General features: G+C 39.1%; 2 protein-coding genes across 3 annotated transcripts; one reads left to right on the top strand and one right to left on the bottom strand.

The window, feature by feature from the left end:
- Positions 1 to 15,152: 15,152 nt before the first annotated feature.
- LOC109206347 (probable polygalacturonase) lies at positions 15,153 to 18,401 on the top strand. Of its 2 annotated transcripts, none has more exons than XM_019369176.1 (6): positions 15,153 to 15,258; positions 15,920 to 16,273; positions 16,758 to 16,878; positions 16,996 to 17,170; positions 17,263 to 17,333; positions 17,620 to 18,401. In XM_019369176.1, exons 1-6 carry the CDS (start codon positions 15,223 to 15,225, stop codon positions 18,324 to 18,326), a joined length of 1,464 nt encoding a protein of 487 aa, XP_019224721.1. In that variant the 5' UTR covers positions 15,153 to 15,222; the 3' UTR covers positions 18,327 to 18,401. The 2 variants fall into 2 exon arrangements, with proteins under 2 accessions (XP_019224721.1, XP_019224720.1); XM_019369175.1 differs by lacking the exon at positions 15,153 to 15,258 and adding an exon at positions 15,475 to 15,644.
- A 969-nt stretch (positions 18,402 to 19,370) lies between these two features.
- On the bottom strand, positions 19,371 to 22,695 carry LOC109206349 (mitogen-activated protein kinase homolog MMK2-like). Its single transcript, XM_019369177.1, has 6 exons — positions 22,368 to 22,695; positions 21,429 to 21,558; positions 20,680 to 20,817; positions 20,177 to 20,509; positions 19,881 to 20,064; positions 19,371 to 19,772 (listed from the first exon to the last, which is right to left on the bottom strand). The coding sequence occupies exons 1-6, from the start codon at positions 22,532 to 22,534 to the stop codon at positions 19,600 to 19,602; spliced, it is 1,125 nt and encodes a 374-aa protein (XP_019224722.1). The 5' UTR covers positions 22,535 to 22,695; the 3' UTR covers positions 19,371 to 19,599.
- Between the last annotated feature and the right edge of the window lie 115 nt (positions 22,696 to 22,810).

Genomic DNA, 22,810 nt, shown 5'->3' on the forward strand with positions numbered 1-22,810 from the left:
AATATTAGGAATAATAAAGCATTTAATAAATAAGCGGAAGTCTCAAATATGATTAACTGAAAGAAATGCAGAAGTTTAACAAAATCCTCTACCCAAGACTGATGTCACAATACTCACAAACGTCTAGAGAATACTAAATACAAGGTTTGAATGAAACATAAGACTGTCTGCTTCGGTACAAATGATAACAAACTGAGTAAAATAGAAAGGGACTCCGGGCCTGCGGACGTCAGCAAGGCTACCTCGAATGCCCCTGGACTGAAAGCTCGCTCCCAGAATGCTACTGCAACTCAAATGCTACTCCAACACCTGGATCTGTGCAAAAAAATGCACAGAGTGTATCATCAGCACAACCGACCCCATGTGCTGGTAAGTGCCTGTCCTAACCCCGGCGAAGTAGTGACGAGGCTAGACCAGACTACCAGATAAACCTGTGCAGATATATATACAAGTACAACAAAATAATAGCGGAAAGTAAACAGTTAAAACTGGGAGGGGAACATGCTTATGGGGTAGCAGATAAAACAGAATATCAGGAATACTAAAAGAAACTACATCTGATTTCTTCTAACACAGAATAAGGGAAAACAAACCACTTTCACTTGTCCAATGTCCTCTCGTTGCAGGCGTGCAACACGATCCTATTTCCTCATATCACGTGGTAGGCGTACCACTCTATCCCATTTCATAATATCACGTGGTAGGCGTACCACTCGCTCCCATTTCATAATATCACGTGGTAGGCGTACCACTCGATCCCATTTCATAATATCACGTGGTAGGCGTACCACTCGCTACCATTTTATAATATCTCGTGGTCGGCGTGCCACACGATCCCATTTCATAATATCTCGTGGTCGGCGTGCCACATGATCCCATTTCTTTCAACACAATACACAAAATAATCCCGGCAAGGGAACAAGATAATATAATAAACTATCCCGGCAAGGGAACAAGATAATATAATAAACTATCCCGGCAAGGGAGATCCAGCTATAACCAAACTTATTCAATTTCTATTTAACACAATTAAATCAATATTCAGTGTCAACAATTACTGGCTCAGTGTTAAAGATTTCCAACCAAGGCCTCATAAACAACAATGAAGAATTCGATAATTTAGCAATTCAGGACTCACGGTCATGCTCGACACCAGTGTATAGATACTCTTCACCATGCCTATACACCATACTCGACAAGTAGCAATTAGCAAATAAGACTCTACTCCTATTCCCTCAAGCCAAAGTTAGACCAAACACTTACCTCGAATGCTCCAAACTCAACTCAAGCCTCTAGTATAGCTTTACCACTCGAATTCGACTCCAACTCAATCAAATCCAAGTGGTCTTGAGAATGGGGGCTTCAATGGATTCCTAGAGCTTGGGGGAGAAGAGAGTTCGTGAGAAATTTTGAGTTAAACCCGTAACTATTCTGTTTCTAGACTTAAATTATAACTGGGCGATTTTGCCCTACGCGTTCGCGGGAGAGAGGTCGCGTTCGGATGGGCAACTGGTCGGTGTATCGCATTCGCAATGGGAAGGATGCGAACACGAAGTAGGAAGCTGGGGGGGTCTAGGTATTTTTATACGCGAACGCGTTAAGAACCACGCGAACGCGATGAAGAGCGCTGTAAAGCTACGCGTTCGCGAACATTGGAATGCGAACGCGAAGAGGGAATTTCTGGGGGCCTGAGTTTGACTTACGCGATCGCGATGATGGAGACGCGAACGCGAAGGAGACCAACACTGAAGCTAAGCGAACGCGAGGGTGGAGTGCGAACGCGAAGAACGAATTCACTGTGTAAAAATTACAGAAAATCTGCTAACTCCCTAAGTCCAAAACTACCCCGAACACCTCCGAAAACACCCCCGAGCCCTCGGGGCTCCTAACCAATCACACACACTAACTCAGCAACATCCTACGAACTTAACCGTGCGATCAAATCGCCAAAATAACATCAAAAACAGAGGAATCAAACCTCAAAATCCTCACTTTTTCATCAAACTTCATAAACTTTCATTTTTAGATATTTAGGCCCGAAACACGTCAAATGACGTCTGGTTTCGACCAAATTCACAGGAAGCGCTTAAACCACATATAAGACCTGTACCGAGCGCCGGAACCAAAATACGGGCCCGATACCAACATTATCTAATCCATTTTCATTTCAAATTTCCATATTAATTTCAGAAAAACAATTTCTCTTAAAAATTTATTTCTCGGGCTCGGGACCTCGAATTTCGATTCCAGGCATACCCCCGAGTCCCATATTTTCCTATGGACCCTCCGGGACCGTCAATTCACGGGTCCGGGTTCGTTAACCCAAAATGTTGATCAAAGTCAACTTTAATCATATTAATATCAAAATTCATCAATTTTTACACAGAATTCATATTTAACTTTCCGGTTACGCGCCCAGACTGCGCATGCAAATCGAGGCAAGTAAAAATGAGGTTTTTAAGGCCTCGGAAGTACGGAATGAAAGAGAAAACAGGTGATGACCCTTTGGGTCGTCACAGGCCCGGTCTTATGCAAAAGGCGTGAGAATCTGACGGAATTCCAGCTTTATGGTCCTAAAATGCCATAAAAACGAGTAACAGTCATGGCAAAGTGGTAACTATAGTTCCTTAGGATATTTTTTATCCGGATTCAGGGCCACGCGCCCATATAGAAGGTGTGGACTGTAGCACATGAAAATAAAGGAATCGAGCGGAATTCCAATGTTATGGCCCTAAAACGCCAAAAACGAGTAATGGTCATGGCGAGGCGGTAACTACTATTTCTTAGGGCGTATTTGATGGGATGGAAAAATTTTAGGTGACCCAGGTCTAGGGTCCAGGCCCTACGCAGAAGGTGTGGGCTATAACACACGAAAATATGAGAATCTGGCGGAATTTTAGTTTTATGGATCCAGAACGCCAAAAAACGAGTAACGGTCATGGTGAGGAGAGGTGGTGGCTATTCTTCATTAGGATAATTTTGAGGGCCGACAGATTTTAGGCGATCCAGATCCAGGGCCCAGACCCATGTAGAAGGCGTGGGATATAGCACAAGAAATAATAGGAATCGGGTACAATTTTAGTATTATCGCCCTAAAATGCCAAAAAATGAGTACCGATCATCGCGAGGCGCTGACTATTATTTCTTAGAACATTTTTGGTGGGTTGGAAAACTTTTAGGCGATCCTAGTCTGAGGGCCCTGGGCCCATGCATAAGGCGTGGGTTATAGCACACGAAAACATGAGAATCAGGCGGAATTACAGTTTTATGGCCCTAAAACGCAAAAAAAAAATGAGTAACGGTCATGGCGAGGTAGTGACTAATGTTCCTTAGGATATTTTTGATGGATTGGAAAAATTTTAAGTGATCCGGGTCCGGTGGACCGGGCAATGTAGATGGCTCGGGCTATAACACACGAAAATAAGAGAATTGGGCGGAATTCAAGTTTTATGGCCCTAAAATACTAAAAATCGAGTAACGGTCATGGCGAGGCAGTGACTATTGTTCCTTAGGACGTTTTTGATGGGCTAGAGAAATTTTAGGTGATCCGGGTCCGTAGAACTGGGCTCATACAAAAGGCGTGGGCTGTAACACACGAAAATATGGAAATTGGGTGGAATTCCAGTTTTATGATCGTAAAATGCCAAAAAAACAAGTACCGGTCATGACGAGGCGGTGACTATTGTTCCTTAGGACATTTTTGATGGATCAACAAAATATTAGGCGATCCAGATCCAGGGGCCTAGACCCATGCAGAAGGCGTGGGCTATAGCACAAGAAAATACGGGAATCGGGAAGAATTTTAGTATTATGGCCCTAAAATGCTAAAAATGAGTACCGGTCATCGCGAGGCAGTGACTATTATTCCTTAGGACGTTTTTGATGGGCCGGCAAAATTTTAGGCGATCCAGGTCCGAGGGCCCAGGCCCATGTAGAATGTGTAGGCTATAGCACATGAAAATATGGGAATTAGCTGAAATTCGAGTTTTCTGGCCCTAAAACGCCAAAAACGAGTAATGATCATGGCGAGGCGGTGGCTATTGTTCCTCAGGACGTTTTTAATGGGCGGAAATTTTTTTAGGCGATATGGGTCCGTTTGCCCGGTCCCATACTGAGTAACGATCATGGCGAGGCGGTGAATATTGTTCCCTATGACGTTTTTTATGGGCCTGCAAAATTTTAGGCAATCCGGGTTATTGGGCCCGGTACCATGTTGAAAGCATGAGCAAAAGCATACGCAAATATAGGAATAGGGTGGAATTCTAGTTTTTTTTGCCCTACAAAGCCAAAAAATGATCAACGGTTAGGGCGAGGTGGTGCCTATTGTTCCTTAGGATGTCTTTGATGGACCAAAAAGTTTTTAGGTGATACAGGTCCTGGGGACCGAGAGCATGAAAAAGGCGCGTGCTATAGCACACATAAATATGGGAATTGAGCGGAATTCCAGTTATATGGCCTAAAATGCTAGAAAATGAGTTACGGTCATGGCAAGGCGGTGAATGTTTTTCCTTAGGACGTTCCTGATGGGCCGGAAAATTTTTAGGTGATCCGGGTTGGGGCTACAACATTTGAAAATATGGAAATGGGGCAGAATTTCAATTTTATGGCCCTAAAACGCCAAAAACGAGTTACGGTCATGCCAAGGTAGTGACTATTATTCTATAGGACATTTTTGATAGGCCAACAAAATTTTAGTCGATCCGACCGTGGGCTCGGTCCCATGCAGAGGGCGTGGCTATATCAAAAGAAAATATGGAAATCGGGCAAAATTCCAGTTTTTATGCCTTAATACGCCCAAAAACGAGTAACGGTCATAGCGAGGCAGTTGATATTGTTCCTTAGGACATTTTTATGGGCCAGTAATATTTTAGGCGATCTGGGTCCGGGGGCCCGGGTCCATGCAAAAGGCGTGGACTATAGCACGCGAAAATATGAGAATCTAGTAGAATTCTAGTTTTATGGCCCTAAAATGCCAAAAATCGAGAAACGGTCATGGAGAGGCGGAGACTATTTTTCCTTAGGATGTTTTTGATAGACCACCAAAATTTTAGGCGATCCTAGACCGGGGGCCGGTCCCATGTAGAAGGTATGGGCTATAGCACATGAAAATATGAAAATCTGGCGAAATTCCATTTTTATGGCCCTAAATCGCCAAAAAAAGTAACGGTCATGGAGGGGCAGTGACTATTGTTCCTTAGGACGTTTTTGATGGTCGGAAAAAATTTAGGCGATCTGGGTTGGGGGCCCAAGCCCATGTAAAAGGTGGACTACATCACACGAAAATGTGAGAATCGAGCGAAATTCCAATTTTATGGCCCTAAAATGCCGGAATATGAGTAACGGTCATGGCGAGACTGTGACTATTGTTCCTTAGGACCTTTTTGATGGGCCGGAAAATTTTACGCGATCCGGGTCCTGGGGCCCGGTCTCATGCAGAAGGCGTGGCTATAGCACACGAAAATATGAGAATCTAGCGAAATTCTAGTTTTATGACCTTAAAACGTCAAAAAGCGAGTAACGGTCATGGCGAAGCAGTGACTATAGTTCCTTAGGACATTTTTGATGGGCCAAAAAAATTTTAGGTGATCCGGGTCTGGAGGCCCGGGCCCATGTATAAGGCGTGGACTATTGCACATAAAAATATGTGAATCGGGCGGAATTCCAATTTTATGGCCCTAAAATGACAAAAATGGGTAATGATCATGGCGAGGTGGTGACTATTGTTCCTAGGGCATTTTTGATGGGCTGGCAAAATTTTAGGCGATCCAGGTCCAGGGGCTCGGGCCCAACGCAGAAGGCGTGGGCTATAACACATGAAAATATAAGAATCGGGCAAAATTTAAGTTTTTATGGCTCTAAAATGCCAAAAAATGAGTAACCGTCATGGTGAGGCGGTGAGTTTTGTTCCTTAGGACGTTTTGATGGTCCGGCAAAATTTTAGGCAATCCAAGTCCGGGGCCCAAATCCATGCAGAAGGCGTGGGCTATAGCACAATAAAATATGAGAATCGGGCGGAATTTTAGTATTATGGCCCTAAAATGCCTAAAAAATGAGTACTGGTCGTTGAGAGGCGGTGACTGTTGTTCTTTCGGACGTTTTTGATGAAAATATGGGAATCGGGTGGATTCCAGTTATATGGTCCTAAAGTGCCAAAAAATGAGTAAGGTCATGGCGAGGCAGTGACTATTGTTCCTTAGGACGTTTTTGATTGGCATGCAAAATTTTAGGTGATCCGGGTCTGGGTGCCTAGGCCCATGCAGAAGGAGTGTGATATAGCACACAAAAATATGGGAATCCAGCGGAATTCCAATTTTATGGCCCTTAAACGTTAAAAAATGAGTAACGGTCATGGCAAGGCGGTGACTATTTTTCCTTAGGAATTTTTTGACGGGCTAGCAAAATTTAAGGTTATCCGCATCCGTGGCCCGGAACCATGCAGAAGGTGTGGGATATAACACACGAAAATATGAGAATCGGGCGAAATTTTAGTTTTATGGCCCTAAAATGCCAAAAATGAGTAATTGTCATGGTGTGGCAGTGACTATAATTACTTAGGACATTTTTGATGGGCCGGTAAAATTTTAGGCGATCCGGGTGCGGTCCCATGCGGAAGGCGTGGGCTATAGCACATGAAAATATGGGTATCGGGCGAAATTTCAATTTTATGGACCCAAAACGCCAAAAGAATGACTAACAGACATGGCGAGGCGGTGACTATTGTTCCTAGGACCTTTTTGATGGGCCAGCAAAATTTTAGGTGATCCAAGTCCGGGGTTTCGGGTCAATGCAGAAGGCGTGGGCTATAGCACACAAAAATATGGGAATCGGGCGGAATCCAAGTTTTATGGCCCTAAAACGCCAAAAAATGAGTAACAGTCATGGTGAAACGGTGACTATTGTTCCTTAGGACGTTTGGATAGGCCGAATTTTTTTTAGACGATCCGGGTCCGGGGGCCTGGGCCCATGCAGAAGGCGTGGGATATAGCACACGAAAATATGAAAATCGGAGGGAATTCCAGTTTTATAGCCCTAAAATGCCAAACTTTGAGTAACGGTCATGGCGAGGCGATGACTATTGTTCCTTAGGACACTTTTGGAAGGTCGACAAACTTTTAGGCGATCCGGGTCTGAGGGCTCGAGCCCAAGCAGAAGGGGTGGGCTATGACACATAAAAATATGAGAATCGGGCGGACTTCTAATTTTTCGCCCAAAAATGCCATAAAATGAGTAACGGTCATGGCAAGGCGGTTACTAATTTTCCTTTAGATGTTTTTATGGGCTGATAAATTTTAGGCGATTTCCATCCAGGGGCCCGTTCCCATGCATAAGGCGTGGGCTATAATATGAAAATCGGGCAAATTCCAGTTTTATGGCCCTAAAACGCCAACAAATGTGTAACGGTCATGGGCGGGTGGTGACTATTGTTCCTTAAGACGTTTTTTATGGGCCGGCCAAATTTTTGACGATCAGGGTCTGGAGGCCCGGGCCCATGGAGAAGGCGTGGGCTATAGCACACGAAAATATAGGAATCGGGCGAAATTCCAGTTTTATGGCCCTAAAACGCTAAAAAATAGGAAATGGTCATGGCGGGGAGGTGGCTATTGTTCCTAAGATGTTTTTTATGGCTGGCAAAATTTTAGGTGATCCGAGCCCGGGCCTATGCAGAAGGTGTGGGCTATAGCACACGAAAATATGAGAATCAGACGTAATTCCAGTTTTATGGCCCTAAAATGCGAAAAAATAAGTAATGGTCATGGTGAGGCGGTGACTATTATTCCTTAGGTTGTTTTCGATGGTCTAGCAAAATTTTAGGTTATCCAAGTCCGATGTCCTAGGCCCATGCAGAAGGCGTGGGCTATAGAACCCAAAAATTTAGGAACCGGACAGAATTTCAATTTTATGGCCCTAATACGCCAGAAAATGAGTAACGGTCATGGAGGCAGTGACTATTATTCCTTAGGTCGTTTTGGATGGTCCGGCAAAATTTTAGGCGATCTGGGTCCGGTGGCCTGGGCCTATGCAAAGAGTGTGGGCTGTAACATACGAAAATATGAGAATCGGGTGAAATTCCAATTTTATGGCCCTAAAATGCCAAAAAAGAGTAATTGTTATGGTGAGGCGGTGACTATTGTTCCTTAGGTCATTTTTTATGGGCCGACAATATTTTAGGCGATCATAGCGAAGCGATAACTATTGTTCATTAGGTTATTTTTTATGAGCCCACAAAATATTAGGAGATTCGGACCTAGTCGCCCGAATCCATGCAGATGGGGGGACTATAGTACATGAAAATTTGGGAATCGTCCTGAATTCCTGTTTTATAGCCCTAAAATGCCAAAAAGTGAAGAACGGTCATTGCGAAACAATGACTATTAAAGGCCATTGTTACATAATTACTTGCTTGATTTTGTTAATCGGTGAGTGATACATGTAACAATGGCTTTTGAAAGCCAAATGAAAGGTCATGGAGGCGGACTTAGTTGAAAATCATGAAACCCTAGCTGGTAGGGGTCAATGACACTTGAGCAGCAAACCTTGCTGCAAGTGACATTGGCTCCTAATGGCCAACGTCAGGAAAAAATGAGGACATGTGCCCTTGACCACCATGGGTCTTTGACCAGCGAACACTGACTCGGACTTGTGATGAATCTAGGTCGAAGAAAGAAAAACTAGGGGAAGAAGGAGTCGATTTAGGAGTTTCAGGCTGGTCAACGGTGAGTTGACCAGCGCGATAGCCGCGAAATAACCTGAAACTAACCTCAATGGATATATCTCAGAGAGATCTATAGATTGGCGTTTGTTTCAAGTGATTTCAGGCGTTGGTTGAGTGAGAAACGGGGAAGGGCAGCAGGGTTAGGGTTTTGATTTTGGAGGTTTGATTTTTGACGAAGAGATGAAGATCAGGGTTCGATCTTGGCAAGGAGGCATAGAGGAGGAGGAAAGGATAAGAATAAGAGTAGTTTGCAGTTAATTAGTTAACTCCGACCGGCAGAGACAATTTCTGGTCGATGATCATCGGTGGCCAAAAGCGGAGGAGTGGTGGTTTGAGGGTGGTGAGTGGCAGAGGATATTTCCTACCACTCAAGAGAGAAAGAAAGAGCGGCAGAATTGAAAGATTGACCTTTTGTTTAAAAAAGAAATTCAAGTGGAACAGCATAGTTTCAATTCGAAACTACGCCATTTTGAGGTGTCTGTGAGGTCAAGGGAATGAATCGGGTTGGGATTTGGATTGGGCAGGGAAATAGCATAACTGGGCCGGTGAAATGTTTTTCCCAGTTCTTCTATAAAAAAATTGCATGGTCGCCCTTTTTTAGCTTATACCCGTTTAGTTTTCCGTTTGCATCCGTACTCATTTTTTGGTAAAAGCATTTTAAAAAGACGATTTTGCGCTTCTTTAATAAAAGACTATTGACAAACTGCAGGACAAAAACTTAAACATGTTTAGGCTGAAGTTTTTGCAAATGAACTAAAAAACTTCAGCTTGTTTAGACTGAAGTTTCGGATAAAACTCAGGACAAAACTGAAGACTGCGTTACAAAAAACTTCAGCATGTTTTGGTTTGAAGTTTTAGCAAATGAACTAAATAACTTCAGCATGCATTAGCAAAAACTCTTTAGAAATTACATACTGCAAGATAAAAACTTAAGCATGTTTAGTCTGAATTTTTAGCAAATGAACTAAAAAACTTAAGCATGTTTAGTCTGAAGTTTTAGCAAATGAACTAAATAACTTCAGCATGCATTAGCAAAAACTCATTAGAAAATTACATATTGCAAGACAAAAACTTAAGCATGTTTAATCTGAAGTTTTAGCACTTGACTAAAAAACTTAAGCATGTTTAGTCTGATGTTTTAGCAAATGAACTAAAAAACTTAAGCATTTTTAGTATGAAGTTTTAGCAAATGAACTAAAAAACTTAAGCATATTTGGTCTGAAGTTTTAGCAAATGAACTAAAAAGCTTAAGCATGTTTAGTCTGAAGTTTTAGCAAATGAGAAGGTTCGGATAAAACTCATGACAAAACTGTAGACCGCATGATATATAACTTAAGTGTGCATTAGCATGAAGCTTTAGCTTCAACGTGAAACAACTTCATGCTGTATTAGCATGAAGTTTTAGCTTCAACATGAAGCAACTTCATGCTACATTAGCATGAAGTTTTAGCTTCAACATGAAACAACTTCATGCAAGTGTGATTCTGAAGATGAATCTGGATAAATTTCTAATTTTTTGATAAAGCTGCTGAGAGGAGATGAGGAGATCTTTTTTCACGAATGAGGTTGCAGATTATGTGATTAATGTGTGATGCAGGTTTTATATCTTTTGCCAGGGGTGTAATTGTCATATTATTACGGTTGTTTTGTAGTTGGCTACCAAATCAACAATTTTTAAAAATAAGGTAAAGGTTAAAAGATGGCACAAATATAGGGTACGGCTGCAAATCCCCCGTTCTTCTAATGGCAGGGACGTCCTCCTTTTTCTGCTTTTACTTTACACAATTAACCACTTGAACCCTAATTATCAAATGGCCTATTTCGTGCATTTCTAGCATGTTTTCGTCTAATTAACACCAATTATCCTAAATAACTATTTATTTATGCAAATTACATTCTAAAATGCAAAAATAAGCGACAACTAATGTTTTTGTGACTTTGTGTATTTTAATGCGCAGGTAAAATGTAACTAAATGCAATGAAATACAATTAATAAACTAAATGTAAAAAATAAAAATGAATTAAAATTCCTAAAAATCCTATAATGTTTGAAATAAATAAAGGACCTAATTAGAGCCTTTGGAAATAATTCTTTTTTGAACAAAAATCACATGCTCACAGGCCCGCTTCTCCTCGTGTATTATTCTGTCACAATATTGCTAACCATTTCTGGCCATAATAAAGACACTTGATCACCTTAACAACTATGTCCACTGATCACAGCATCGTCAAGCACTCAACCTGAGACGTTAGAGTGCATTATTCTTGCCTTTGCTTAGTGACATCTCTTATTATGGAATCATGTAAAATTCTACTTCAGTGTTATCATACAGCAAGTCAAAGTATTTTAGGAATTTGGTTGAGAATATCAAAAGCACCACATGGATTGTAATATTGTAGTTCGTATATTCTTATTAGGAATATACTTTATAAGCAAGCAATTCTATGTCATGGTGTTTTCATGGCGGGTATTATACCATTTATTACTATAGACGGAGCCAGAATTTGGAATTTGTAGGTTCGAGATTCTAGTTCGTTTATGTTACTGTGTTCTAATTTAACAATTTATACATATTCAATGAATTTTTTTAGATAAATATATAGTTTAGACCAAAGTTATACTTGGTTCGACCGAACGCGCAAGTCCTATGCTAGCTACGCCCCGGTTTATTAAATGTTTTTATGGGACATTAGTTTGGTCAGCTAAAAACCAAAACAAGCGCTCGTGAAGAAGTGGGCACTTTTGAGGATAAAGAGTAGGGCCACTAATGGCCAATGGGCTAATGAAAATACCATCATCATGTAAAATATTGTTTTATTTTACTATAATATATTGCATATGAAAGGCAACAGAATGTTGTGTGTGGCTGTGAATGGAATTGAAGTATAAACAAAGATACGCAACCATAAAGCAGAAAAGATTTATGGTCCTCCATCTCTCTTCTAGTTTCTACGCATGCAAAGTGTAATCATATATAACACCAGCACTAGGATATATTGAACCACTCTAATATGGGGAGTATTATTTTACTCGAAATATATAGCATTTTGTTATGTGCTCAAGGACTAAACTAAAAGAGAACCTTTCTTTTTTTTTTGGCCAATTGACATATTGATCTAGTGATTAACAAGATAAGATAAAATAGCTAATTGATGTAGTAATTTCCATCAAAACTATGTGAGTGTGATCGTATATAACCTTAATAGACATTATCTTTACTACTAATATGTATTAGAGGGTGATGATTCATAATATCACTAAGGCTACTCATATATACGATGCAAAAGCGGTGAGGATGTAGCGAAAATTGTATTGACTATGCTTTATTCATTATTCATTGCAAAATTATTTGGTATTTATTTCATCAATCATCCAGAACTCGTCAGGTTTCATATGATTTATTGTGGATTGGATGACGGAAAAATCAACATGCGCCTCCCCGCTCGATACGTTTGCTTTCTCTTTCTCACTCTTTAGTCAGTGGCGGATCCAGAATTTTCAAGCCGTGGGTGCTCAACTATTTTTAATCTGAAATTGCTACTGAGACTGAGTGCTCGGTTAATATATTTATATAAATTTACTAGTTTTTTATACAAGTAATAGTATTTGACTCTAAAAGTAATGGGTGCTCAAGCACCCATAACTCATATAGTAGATCCGCCACTATCTTCAGTTACTACGGACCTTCTACCATCCATTACAGCAGAGCGGTCTCATGATTGCCAGCCAAAGAGCATAAAGACGTGGTTGAATGCAATTCTACCAAAACTCCATACGTAGTCGCGCTAACAGGCAGGGGCGGATTTAGGGGGGCGCAAGGGTGTTCACCCGAACATCCTTCGCCGAAAAATTACACTGTATATATATGGCAAAATCTTAACACAATCTAAAAGTATAGTTTAGTGGTCAAGGGGGTTCAAAATTTACATAAGGTCATGGGTTCAATTCCCATTAGCTATAAAAAAAAAATTTGAACCCCCTTCGTAAAGATCCTGGCTCCACCCCACCTAACAGGTACTTAACGAGCTCGTGACGCGGATATTTCCCATGCCTGGATGTAATATTATAAAAAATAAATAAATAAAAAAGTATTAAGAAAAAACCTTAGACATGATAGCCAAAAAGGAACGCCCGTGAAATGGGTCGGCAATAGTGCGGTAAAGGGTCACGAGACTGAATTATGGGAAAATCCCTTCTACTAAAAGCCAACACAAATGGGACCCCCACCAACTACTTTCCAACTGAAACGGCCAAGCACGAACCCACCCACCCCCACCCCCACCCCCACCTACTAAAAAGTGCACACAACTGATATTGAAAGGTAGTCACAGACCCACAGTTTCTTACACCCCTCTTTGACCCTCCTTTGTTTCCGGGGCGGATTTATAGCCTATTTTTATAATTATATGGCGCACGTGAATTCATGATCTCTTCGTCAACACTAGATATTTTATGTTCATATTTGCTGGAAATGATCTAATATTATCTGCTGGCACATATGCTCGAAAGAGGCTAAATGGTGTATTAATGCTTATTTACCTAGAGGAGCAGGAATCAATTCCCACTTAATACTTTCTTTTTTTTTCAGTTGTACACCCATGTTATAAAAATCCTAAATACACCTCTATTTGTTCCTATATCGTCGAGGAGTGTGATGGAATGATTGGAATATTGTTATTTTTAATTAGAAGTTTCGAGTTAAAACTTTAGTAACGACGAAGAATTGCTTAGTCCGAAGTGTTTACCCTTTTAGTAGGCTATCCAGCGCACATTTAAGTTAGTCGGACTAGTGAGCTTTGAATACCAGACGAGTGAAAAAAGAAAAATTGTATCTACACCTAATAATGAGGAAACTCCTCTATTTTTACTTGGTCTATAAACCATTCCTCAAGGCCAACTACAAACGAGAATTTTTTTTTTGGTTTCTCATTCGGTGTCCGGTACCCGTATTATTGGAGCCCGATTATATTCGAATTTGTGCCGCGTAGGGCCCCATTCGGGAGTAAGCGCTCCCTACCAAGGATTTTTCCATACCCAGAGCTCGAACCCGAGACCTCTGGGTAAGGGACTAAGATGACATCACTAAGATGTACTAAAACATAAAGAGAATTACTTAACTGTTATTTAAAGAGTATACTTAACTTCATCAAGAAAGTTGTTTAGACTATAATAGTAATGATAAATTGAGTAATCAACTTGTAAGAGTCTGTTTGGAAAGTCACCTTGTAATTGAAATTGGTATAATTACTAGGGTAGTAATTATACAGCCTAGTAATCATACAGTTGTGTAATTACGATAGCCTGTTTGTTTGTCATAGTGTAATTACAGTGTAATTACAAGTTTACTGTTTGGTTGCACAAGTGTAATTACACGGTTAGATTAAATTTTAAATTAAATAATTATCAAAATTAAAAATTAATATAATAAATATATACCATAAGATTTTATAAGTATAAATGATAATATATTTGATATTTAAGATGTATATTTTTTGACAAAATTAAGCTACCAATTCTAACTAAAAAATGAAAAACATGCAATGTGAGTCAATACTACAAAACAAGTAAATTGGAACCATGAATATAACACAGTTTCAAAAATTCAAAAAAATAAAATAGTTTAACTTATGTCAAATTCTAACATAATAATAGTAAGTCCCACTGCAACTTAGATAGGAAACATGATAAGTTTATAACCACATTTAACAACGAAGTTCCACTTTAATTGCATCACTCATTATATGCCAAGTTTATTAATGACTCATTATTTCTAATATTAGGAGGTGTAGTTTCAAAAATAGAATAATAAAATAAATAAATAAAAATATAAGCAATTACATGTCACAAGAAGTAAAGATAGAGAAATAAAAGATAAATAATATACAAAGAAAATATATTTTAAAATTTCAAAAGAAATTAAAAGGTAAAAATAAAATTAAAAAATTAAAATAATAAAAATAAAAAGTTATAAAGAAAATAAATTAAAATAAAAACAAAAAGGAAAGAAACTAAAAAGCAACCTTGTAATTACACAGTGTAATTACCACCAATTCTCACCTCCCCTTGAGAATGGGAGAGTGTAATTACACCCCTCCAATTACCCCCAATTCCATGCTGACCAAGTAATTACTTGGCCAAACAAACATGCCAAACTGTGTAATTACACCCAATTACACTCAAATCCATTTCCAAGGTGGCTTTCCAAAATAGGCCCTAATTGATGAGTTCAATTTTTTTTGATGTTAGGCTATTCCAGTAATCTGTGAGATTTTAAATCATTATATGTATGTAAAGCAAATAAAAACAAAAATAGAAAGCGGAAAAAAGGTGAAGAAAATTGTCCACTTCAGAGAATCTTTTACCTCAATCCAAATATGTCACAGATTTAGAGTCTGTGACAAAAAGGTTGCTGCAGTTCAGTTACAAAACTTTGTCTATATAATAGACCTATTTACATATTTGCATATTATACCACCAAACCAATTCCATACCATATTTCTACTAAGCAATGCATTCATTTTATAGAATCCCATTGCCATCTCATGTAAGTGATGTTCATACCATTTACTCTTTATTTCTCTCTGCAGTTCAGTGTACTGCAATAATAAACTAGAACCAAAATTACCAACTTTTGTAGTAAGTACTGCTTTAAAAAGAATTTTCTTTCCCTTGAAATTATGTCTTTTCTTCTTTAAAATTGTGAAACATTTTCTAGAATTGAGATCTTGCTCTCTTCTTGCAAAGAGCACATAGAGGTCTCGGGTTCGACTTATGTAATGGAAAAACATGTGGTAGAGGGCGCCTCCTTCTTTCGTGGACCCTATGCAGTGCGGATCCGAATTAGTCACTCTAGTGATTTTTGACCACTACTGCAACAATAAAAGGATAACTCGATGCCACAAAGCATCCCGCATTCATGCAGGGTCCCAGGTAGGGCATGTAGACAGCCTACCATAATGCAAGCATTAGTGGCTACTTTGACAGCTCGAACCTGTGACCTATAGATCACACGGAGATAACTTTACCGTTGCTCCAAGGCTCCCCTTCTACGACACTAATGCATAAATAAAAGAGGAAAAAAGGAGCAACTTTAAGTCAAGACTCAAGAGACATGGACTTAAATAAGTTCCTTTTAGCATAGTTCAAACTTGAAAAGTATTTATTCTTTTAAGTTTTTCCTTAAGTGTGTTCTTGCTATGTTGCAGATGGAAAAGACAAGTTGGTTGCTACTAGTGATATTAGTGTTGGTGCTTTTAGTAGGAGCAGAGGGAAGAAAATCAAGAATTCTTGATGAGTCGTCTTCTTCTTATGATTTAGTGTACACAGCAATAAGTTGCAGAGCACACAGTGCATCTATAAAAGATTTTGGAGGAGTTGGAGATGGAAAAACACTCAACACAAAAGCATTTCAAGAAGCAGTGAATCAGTTAAGTCAGTATGCATCAGATGGTGGATCTCAGCTTATAGTACCTGCTGGTCAATGGCTCACTGGTAGCTTCAATCTTACTAGTCATTTCACTCTCTTCCTTCAAAAAGATGCTGTTCTTCTTGCTTCTCAGGTACTCTCTTTTTTTTTTTTTGGTCCATTTCCCGAGGAAATGATTTCTTATGACCGATTACAATTTGAACAGAAGAAAATGACCATATACTCTCCTATGTCTTATTTAGCGATCTCGCGTTACTAGGCCGTGTAACTAAACATACAAATCCGATGAAACGGATCTCCTCATTTAGTTGTGAATGAAATATGACCTGCATTTGGAATTGAGACGTAATTGATTGATTGATACAGTACGTAGCTTCAGTATTAGGCTCAATCGTCTAGGGGAAAGCTTTAACACATACACACACAGACACTAAAGGGCAGCCAGGTGCAATACATCCGCATTCACGCATGATTCAGGGGATGGCCGCACCCCAAGGAAGTGATGTGGACAGCCTACTCGACTCTGACACTCTCTTAGTTAAATCAGTATATTAACATGATGTTTCTAAGAATTTGTACTATAGTTATTATTTGACTGAATAATTGAAATGGTTCAGGAAATAAATGAGTGGGCAGTTATAGATCCATTACCATCATATGGTCATGGGAGGGATGCAGCAGGTGGAAGGTACATCAGTCTTTTATTTGGCACTAACCTTACTGATGTTATCATCACAGGTAAAGTGTAAACAACCATCCTATATCCAATTTTTATATGCATTTAAGCTATTAATTTCTCAAAATTTTAGACATTTTTCTAAAAATTGTGATTTTTTTTCTTGTGTAAATGATTAGGTGAGAATGGGACAATAGATGGGCAGGGTGAACTTTGGTGGCAGAAATTTCACAGCAAAAAGCTAAAATACACAAGGCCTTACCTGATTGAACTTATGCATTCTGATAATATTCAGATATCAAATCTAACCCTTGTCAACTCTCCATCTTGGAATATCCATCCTGTTTATAGCAGGTGATTTTACTAAGCCAAAATCTTCATTCTTTCACTTGTTATCTATTTGCACTAAAGTTTATCAAGAATATTTGGTTATTGTGAAATTTCAGCAATATCATTATCCAAGGCATCACTATTTTAGCTCCAGTCAAATCTCCAAACACTGATGGAATCAATCCAGGTCTGTTTTTCCTTAACGTATTCAGGACAGCCTGGTGCACTAAGCTCCCGCTATGCGCGGGGTCTGGGGAAGGGCCGGACTACAAGGGTCTATTGTATGCAGCCTTACCCTGCATTTTTGCAAGAGGCTGTTTCCACGGCTCAAATCCGTGACCTCCTAGTCATATGGCAGCAACTTTACCAGTTGCGCCAAGGCTCCCTTTCCTCCTCAACGTATTCGAATGAGAAAAAAAGCTAATGATATGTTGATCAATATTAAAGTTTTCATTTCTTTGTTGTTTTTACAGATTCTTGCACAAATGTAAGACTTGAAGATAATTACATTGTATCTGGAGATGATTGTGTTGCAGTTAAAAGTGGTTGGGATGAATATGGTATAAAGTACGGAATGCCAACAAGTCAATTAGTCATCAGGCGCCTGACTTGCATTTCGCCTTATAGTGCTGCAATAGCATTAGGAAGTGAAATGTCAGGTGGGATTCAAGATGTGAGAGCCGAGGACATCACGGCCATCAACACGGAATCAGGGGTCAGGATCAAGACTGCTGTTGGCCGAGGCGGTTTTGTCAAAGATGTATATGTCAAAGGGATGACACTTCACACAATGAAATGGGTATTTTGGATGACTGGAAACTACGGATCACATGCTGACACTCATTGGGATCCTAATGCATTGCCTGAGATAAAAGGGATTAATTACCGCGATGTGGTGGCTGAGAACGTGTCGATGGCTGCTCGGCTGGAGGGGATTTCTGGGGATCCGTTTACCGGAATCTGCATGTCCAATGTGACAATAAGTATGGCAAAGAAGGCCAAGAAATATCCTTGGACTTGCAGTGATATTGAAGGAATTACCAGTGGTGTGCAGCCTCCACCTTGTCAGTTGTTGCCTGATCAGGGCCCAGAAAAGAGTGAAATGTGTGATTTTCCTACAGAGAGTTTACCTATTGATAACATAGAGATGCAAAGATGTTCCTATAGATTGAATTACTAATAAGCTCTACATAATGTATCTGCAATATAAGTTAATGAACTATCTGATATCTTAGTGTTTTCATCTTCAATGTTAGCCCTTGAATATCCAGCAAAATGTGTATACAACAACATTAACTACTACTACTACGCCTACATTTCAAATAAATTGGGGTCGGCAATATGAATCTTCACCGACCATGTCGCTTTTAAGCGCCAATATTGTACAAAATTAGATAAAACAAAAAGTACTAGAAGTCCGCTATATTTTCTACTAGCATAAATCTCTAACATGACTAGAAGACTTCTATCCAGCAAAATGTGCATTTCTTACTAAATTTCCAAGGTTTTCATATGGTGCCAGAGAAGCTTCATTAATAAGAAGCCAAATTATTATAACTAATGATACGAAATGGACCTTGTACCTAACTCGACCCCAAAAGCTAGCTCCTGAAGTGAGGAACTGAGGATTGCTCAAGATCATATAAGGAGCCTAATATTTGATCCCACAACCAATGTGAGAAAGTAAATCCCCCCCACACCCCACCCCCACCCCCCAAAAAAAAAACCCACGCCCGAGATTGGACATCTAGAGCGTGGACAACATAACATAGAAGCCCAACATCGGGTAAACCAAGAATTGGGATGAGTATGAATTTGATACCATGATAAGAAATGGACCTTGGCCTAACTCAACCTCAAAAGCTAGCTCATGAGGTGAAAGACTGCTATAAGGAACCTAATTTAATCCGACAGCCGATGTTGGAAAGTCAACAACTAACAGAAGGCAAATTATCGATAAAACACCCTGATAAGAAGACCAAGCAGAGATTCTTTCAACATGCTGAACACTACAGTTGAGCAAGAAGCATAAGCGAATCAAGTACTCCAGGCAAGTTCTTATAAATATGCATACAACTTCAAAAATGATTCACTCACTGTCCATTCTCACATGAACGATCTCCTTATAATGTCAAACCACTTGAATAGGTGAAATATTCAGGAAAACAAGCAGTCAGCAGTCAGGATTTCCTAGTTCTATCACCCAGAGAGAATCAGTATTTTGAAACATCTAATTGCAGGCTACCATTTAGCTTCCTTATACAACACCGATAAACCAGAACATAATAAGGGAATAAGTATCTGACTTAAGTCACTAACAATTTCTTGAACCCAACAGCTCCACCATATTTATTCAGTCATCATCACTAGGTAACATTACAAGTCTAATACAGTATATTAGAGAAGTTAAATAACCAAATTCTTATTGTATACATCATATAACCACATCTCTTTCAATGAGTTGGATCAGGATTAAATTTTACGGCTTCCCTCCATATGAGCTCCTTGATATTATCTTCAGTGAAAGATGGCTGCTCAAAGTCCAAACTGAAAGGCCTAGGACAAACAGGCTCCTCGTTGATATCATGAAGCGGTGCCAAGTACGGATGGGAGAGAGCTTCATCAACTGCAATAATCCAGTAAAAAAGGTCATTAACTAGCAAATATTGACAGAATATACTTAGTAGCATTTAGTAAATCTATAAAGGAACAGAATCCCTCGTAAATTCTTTACCAGTAATACGCCTGCTCGGATCAAAGATGAGCATTTTTTCAAGCAAATCAACAGCTCGGGGAGATGAATTCGGGAATCTGGCAGAAAATTGTTGCCTCGGGTACCTTGGGAGCTGCCTAACGTATCTTCGGGCATTATTACTACGGAGAAACCCGAGACTAGCATCATCAGGTGAGCCTATGAGCTATTGCAAAAACAAAAATAGAGCATGTCAGATTGAACTGCCTCAGCTCAAAGTGAAAACAAACTTCTAAATGCATGAATGCAGAAGTACAAATTCTATCTACTAAATGTACCTCAGTGATAAGTCTCAACTGGTGTACATAATCTCTGCCAGGGAAAAGGGGTTGTCTCGTCAATATTTCACCAAGTATGCAGCCTACTGACCAAACATCAATTGCCGATGTATACTCTGAACAATTAAGTAGCAACTCTGGTGCACGATACCAACGTGTCACACAGTATTCCATCATGAAATCTGTCTCAGTTGTCGTCCTTGCAAGCCCAAAATCTCCAATCTTTAGGTCACATTTTGCATTGACTAGCAAATTGCTGGGTTTTAAATCACGATGCAAGATGTTGGCAGAGTGAATGTACTTAAGTCCTCGCAATACTTGGTACAGAAAATGCTACAAAATTAAAGATGGCAACCGATCACATTATGATTTATAAAAATGCAGATAAATCCCAAACAAGCAAAATTCAGAACTACATCTTCAAATACTAATCAAGCTAGCTGGTTAGAGAAAACGAATAACGAATATGGGAACTTAAGTACACGACATAAAGTGTAGCTTACTCGGCAGTGTTCATCAGTTAACTGTTGGTTGGAATGAATAATCTGATGAAGATCAGTGTCCATCAGCTCATAAACAATGTACACATCATTGAAATTCTTTTTTTGAGGAGGCCTTATAACATCTTTAATTGCAATTACCTGTATATTCGGGGAATAAAAAAGTTGAATGTAACTGGGATTCAGAATCATTAAATATTCACAGGAAAGATTGTACAAGATCCATGTACTTGGAGGGGGGAAATAATACAACAACAAGAACAACAACAAACCCAGTGTAGTGTAATCCCACAAGTGGGGTCTGAGGAGGGTAATGTGTACACGGACCTTACCCCTACCTTGTGAAGGCAGAGAGGCTGTTTCTGATAGACCCTCGGCTCAGAAACCACAAATCAGCAATTAGTTACTGATACTTACCATAAATGCCTATGCTTCCCATCTTTTTAGTGATGAATCTACCATATGAATAATCAACACATCATCTTACTCTTAGCAATGGGTTAACACTTGACAATGAAACAGCATATTTTGAAAGGAGTATTCACTACAAACAGAAGTACTCATAATCAAGATTCAATTTTGTTTCCTACTCCTATTTTAAACAAAAGGGCTATCATTTCATAGTGTGATATTAGAAGCAAAGTAGTAATAGATGTCCAACTTTCTAGTGAATATACAAAGCAAAGTCAAAAATGAATTAATCTAAGGAGCATGGTGCAATATTGAGATTTCTGGAGAGGTGCAATACTTACATTCTCATGATCCATGTGACTGAGAAGCTTTATCTCTCTTAATGTCCTTTTTGCATCTATTACATTATCAAATGCATTTCCAATCTTCTTAATTGCTACTTCCTCACGTGTCTCCGAGTTCATAGCAGCACTGCATGCACCAAAATTACAAAAAATTACTGTAACATCTTCCCTTCACATACTAATAAAATAGAGGAAAAAAGTTCAACAGAGGGAACTCTTACAACAGTGAAAAGAAATTAAACAGAGGACAAGTAGCATATGATCTAAAACTTTAATATCCCTAATTAACAAAGACTTCAATGTCACAGGATATATCACGTGAAAAGATAACATATTGAACAACTTCAAAATCTTGCTTTAGATTAGTGAAACATGTAGATACAAGACAAAGTACAGTTTGAGCAGATAATAGTCTTGCCCTTCGTCCGAAAATTAGACTGTGTAGGTAGATAAAAAAACTATGTATATATACTTTATGTTGAAACCTCTTGACTTCTTGTGTATTTATTTCTTTATATTCTGACTCCCCTAAGTGAAAATCGTGATTCCGCCACTGATCATAACAAGGGAAACATAGAAGCAACCATACTCATATACCATACATGGAGTCACTTTAAGACACATCAATGAGCAAGCATACATACTACCTTCAATTGTCAAAAAGCTCTAACTTGAAAATTATTTAATGGAAACTCATCATAAGAGTATATATATATATATATATATAGGTTAAACGATGAGGAATAATTAACCTCAAAGGTAAAAAACTCAATCTCCATGCAGGGGCAAGCTTTGCTCCTCTTCAGATCATAGAGCACTATATATATGTACATCAGGTGGTAATATACACAAATATTCACATACCTGTAACTATTAGAACTGAAGAAACAGAGCTTAAACCTATGCTGTGCATATAAAAAAGTAAAATTTTCTTACCAAACCATGCCATTAGCACCACGACCAATAGGTCTAATAGGAGGAACATATTTTCTTGAAACTTCAAAAAGACTACCATGCACATTATACTGCACATATCGACCCCCATGCGTTGGAACTCCTCTTATGTTACTACTATGATCACCTGAACTTGAATCAACAGACATTTCTAAAACTTAACAGAAAAATTTAGACCAAAAAAGAAGAAGAGCCTTTGGACATTTCAGTTTGTTTTCTTCTTTTGAACTTTCTCTTCAACTTTCAATTTTCTAGAGAGTAAGTTAGAGGAAAAGCATGTTAGATCATGTGTCAACTTTTGAACTGGATTGCATGTCATTTGTTGTTGCCCGTGAAGGAAATTGACTTTTCTTTGAGGGATGGGAGTTTGCTTTTTTTTTTCTCCCCTTTACTTTCTCTTTATTGTACTGGATGAGTCCTCTTAA

The sequence above is a fragment of the Nicotiana attenuata genome, unplaced genomic scaffold (genome assembly GCF_001879085.1).
Source record: "Nicotiana attenuata strain UT unplaced genomic scaffold, NIATTr2, whole genome shotgun sequence".
NCBI classification, from domain to species: Eukaryota; Viridiplantae; Streptophyta; class Magnoliopsida; order Solanales; family Solanaceae; genus Nicotiana; species Nicotiana attenuata.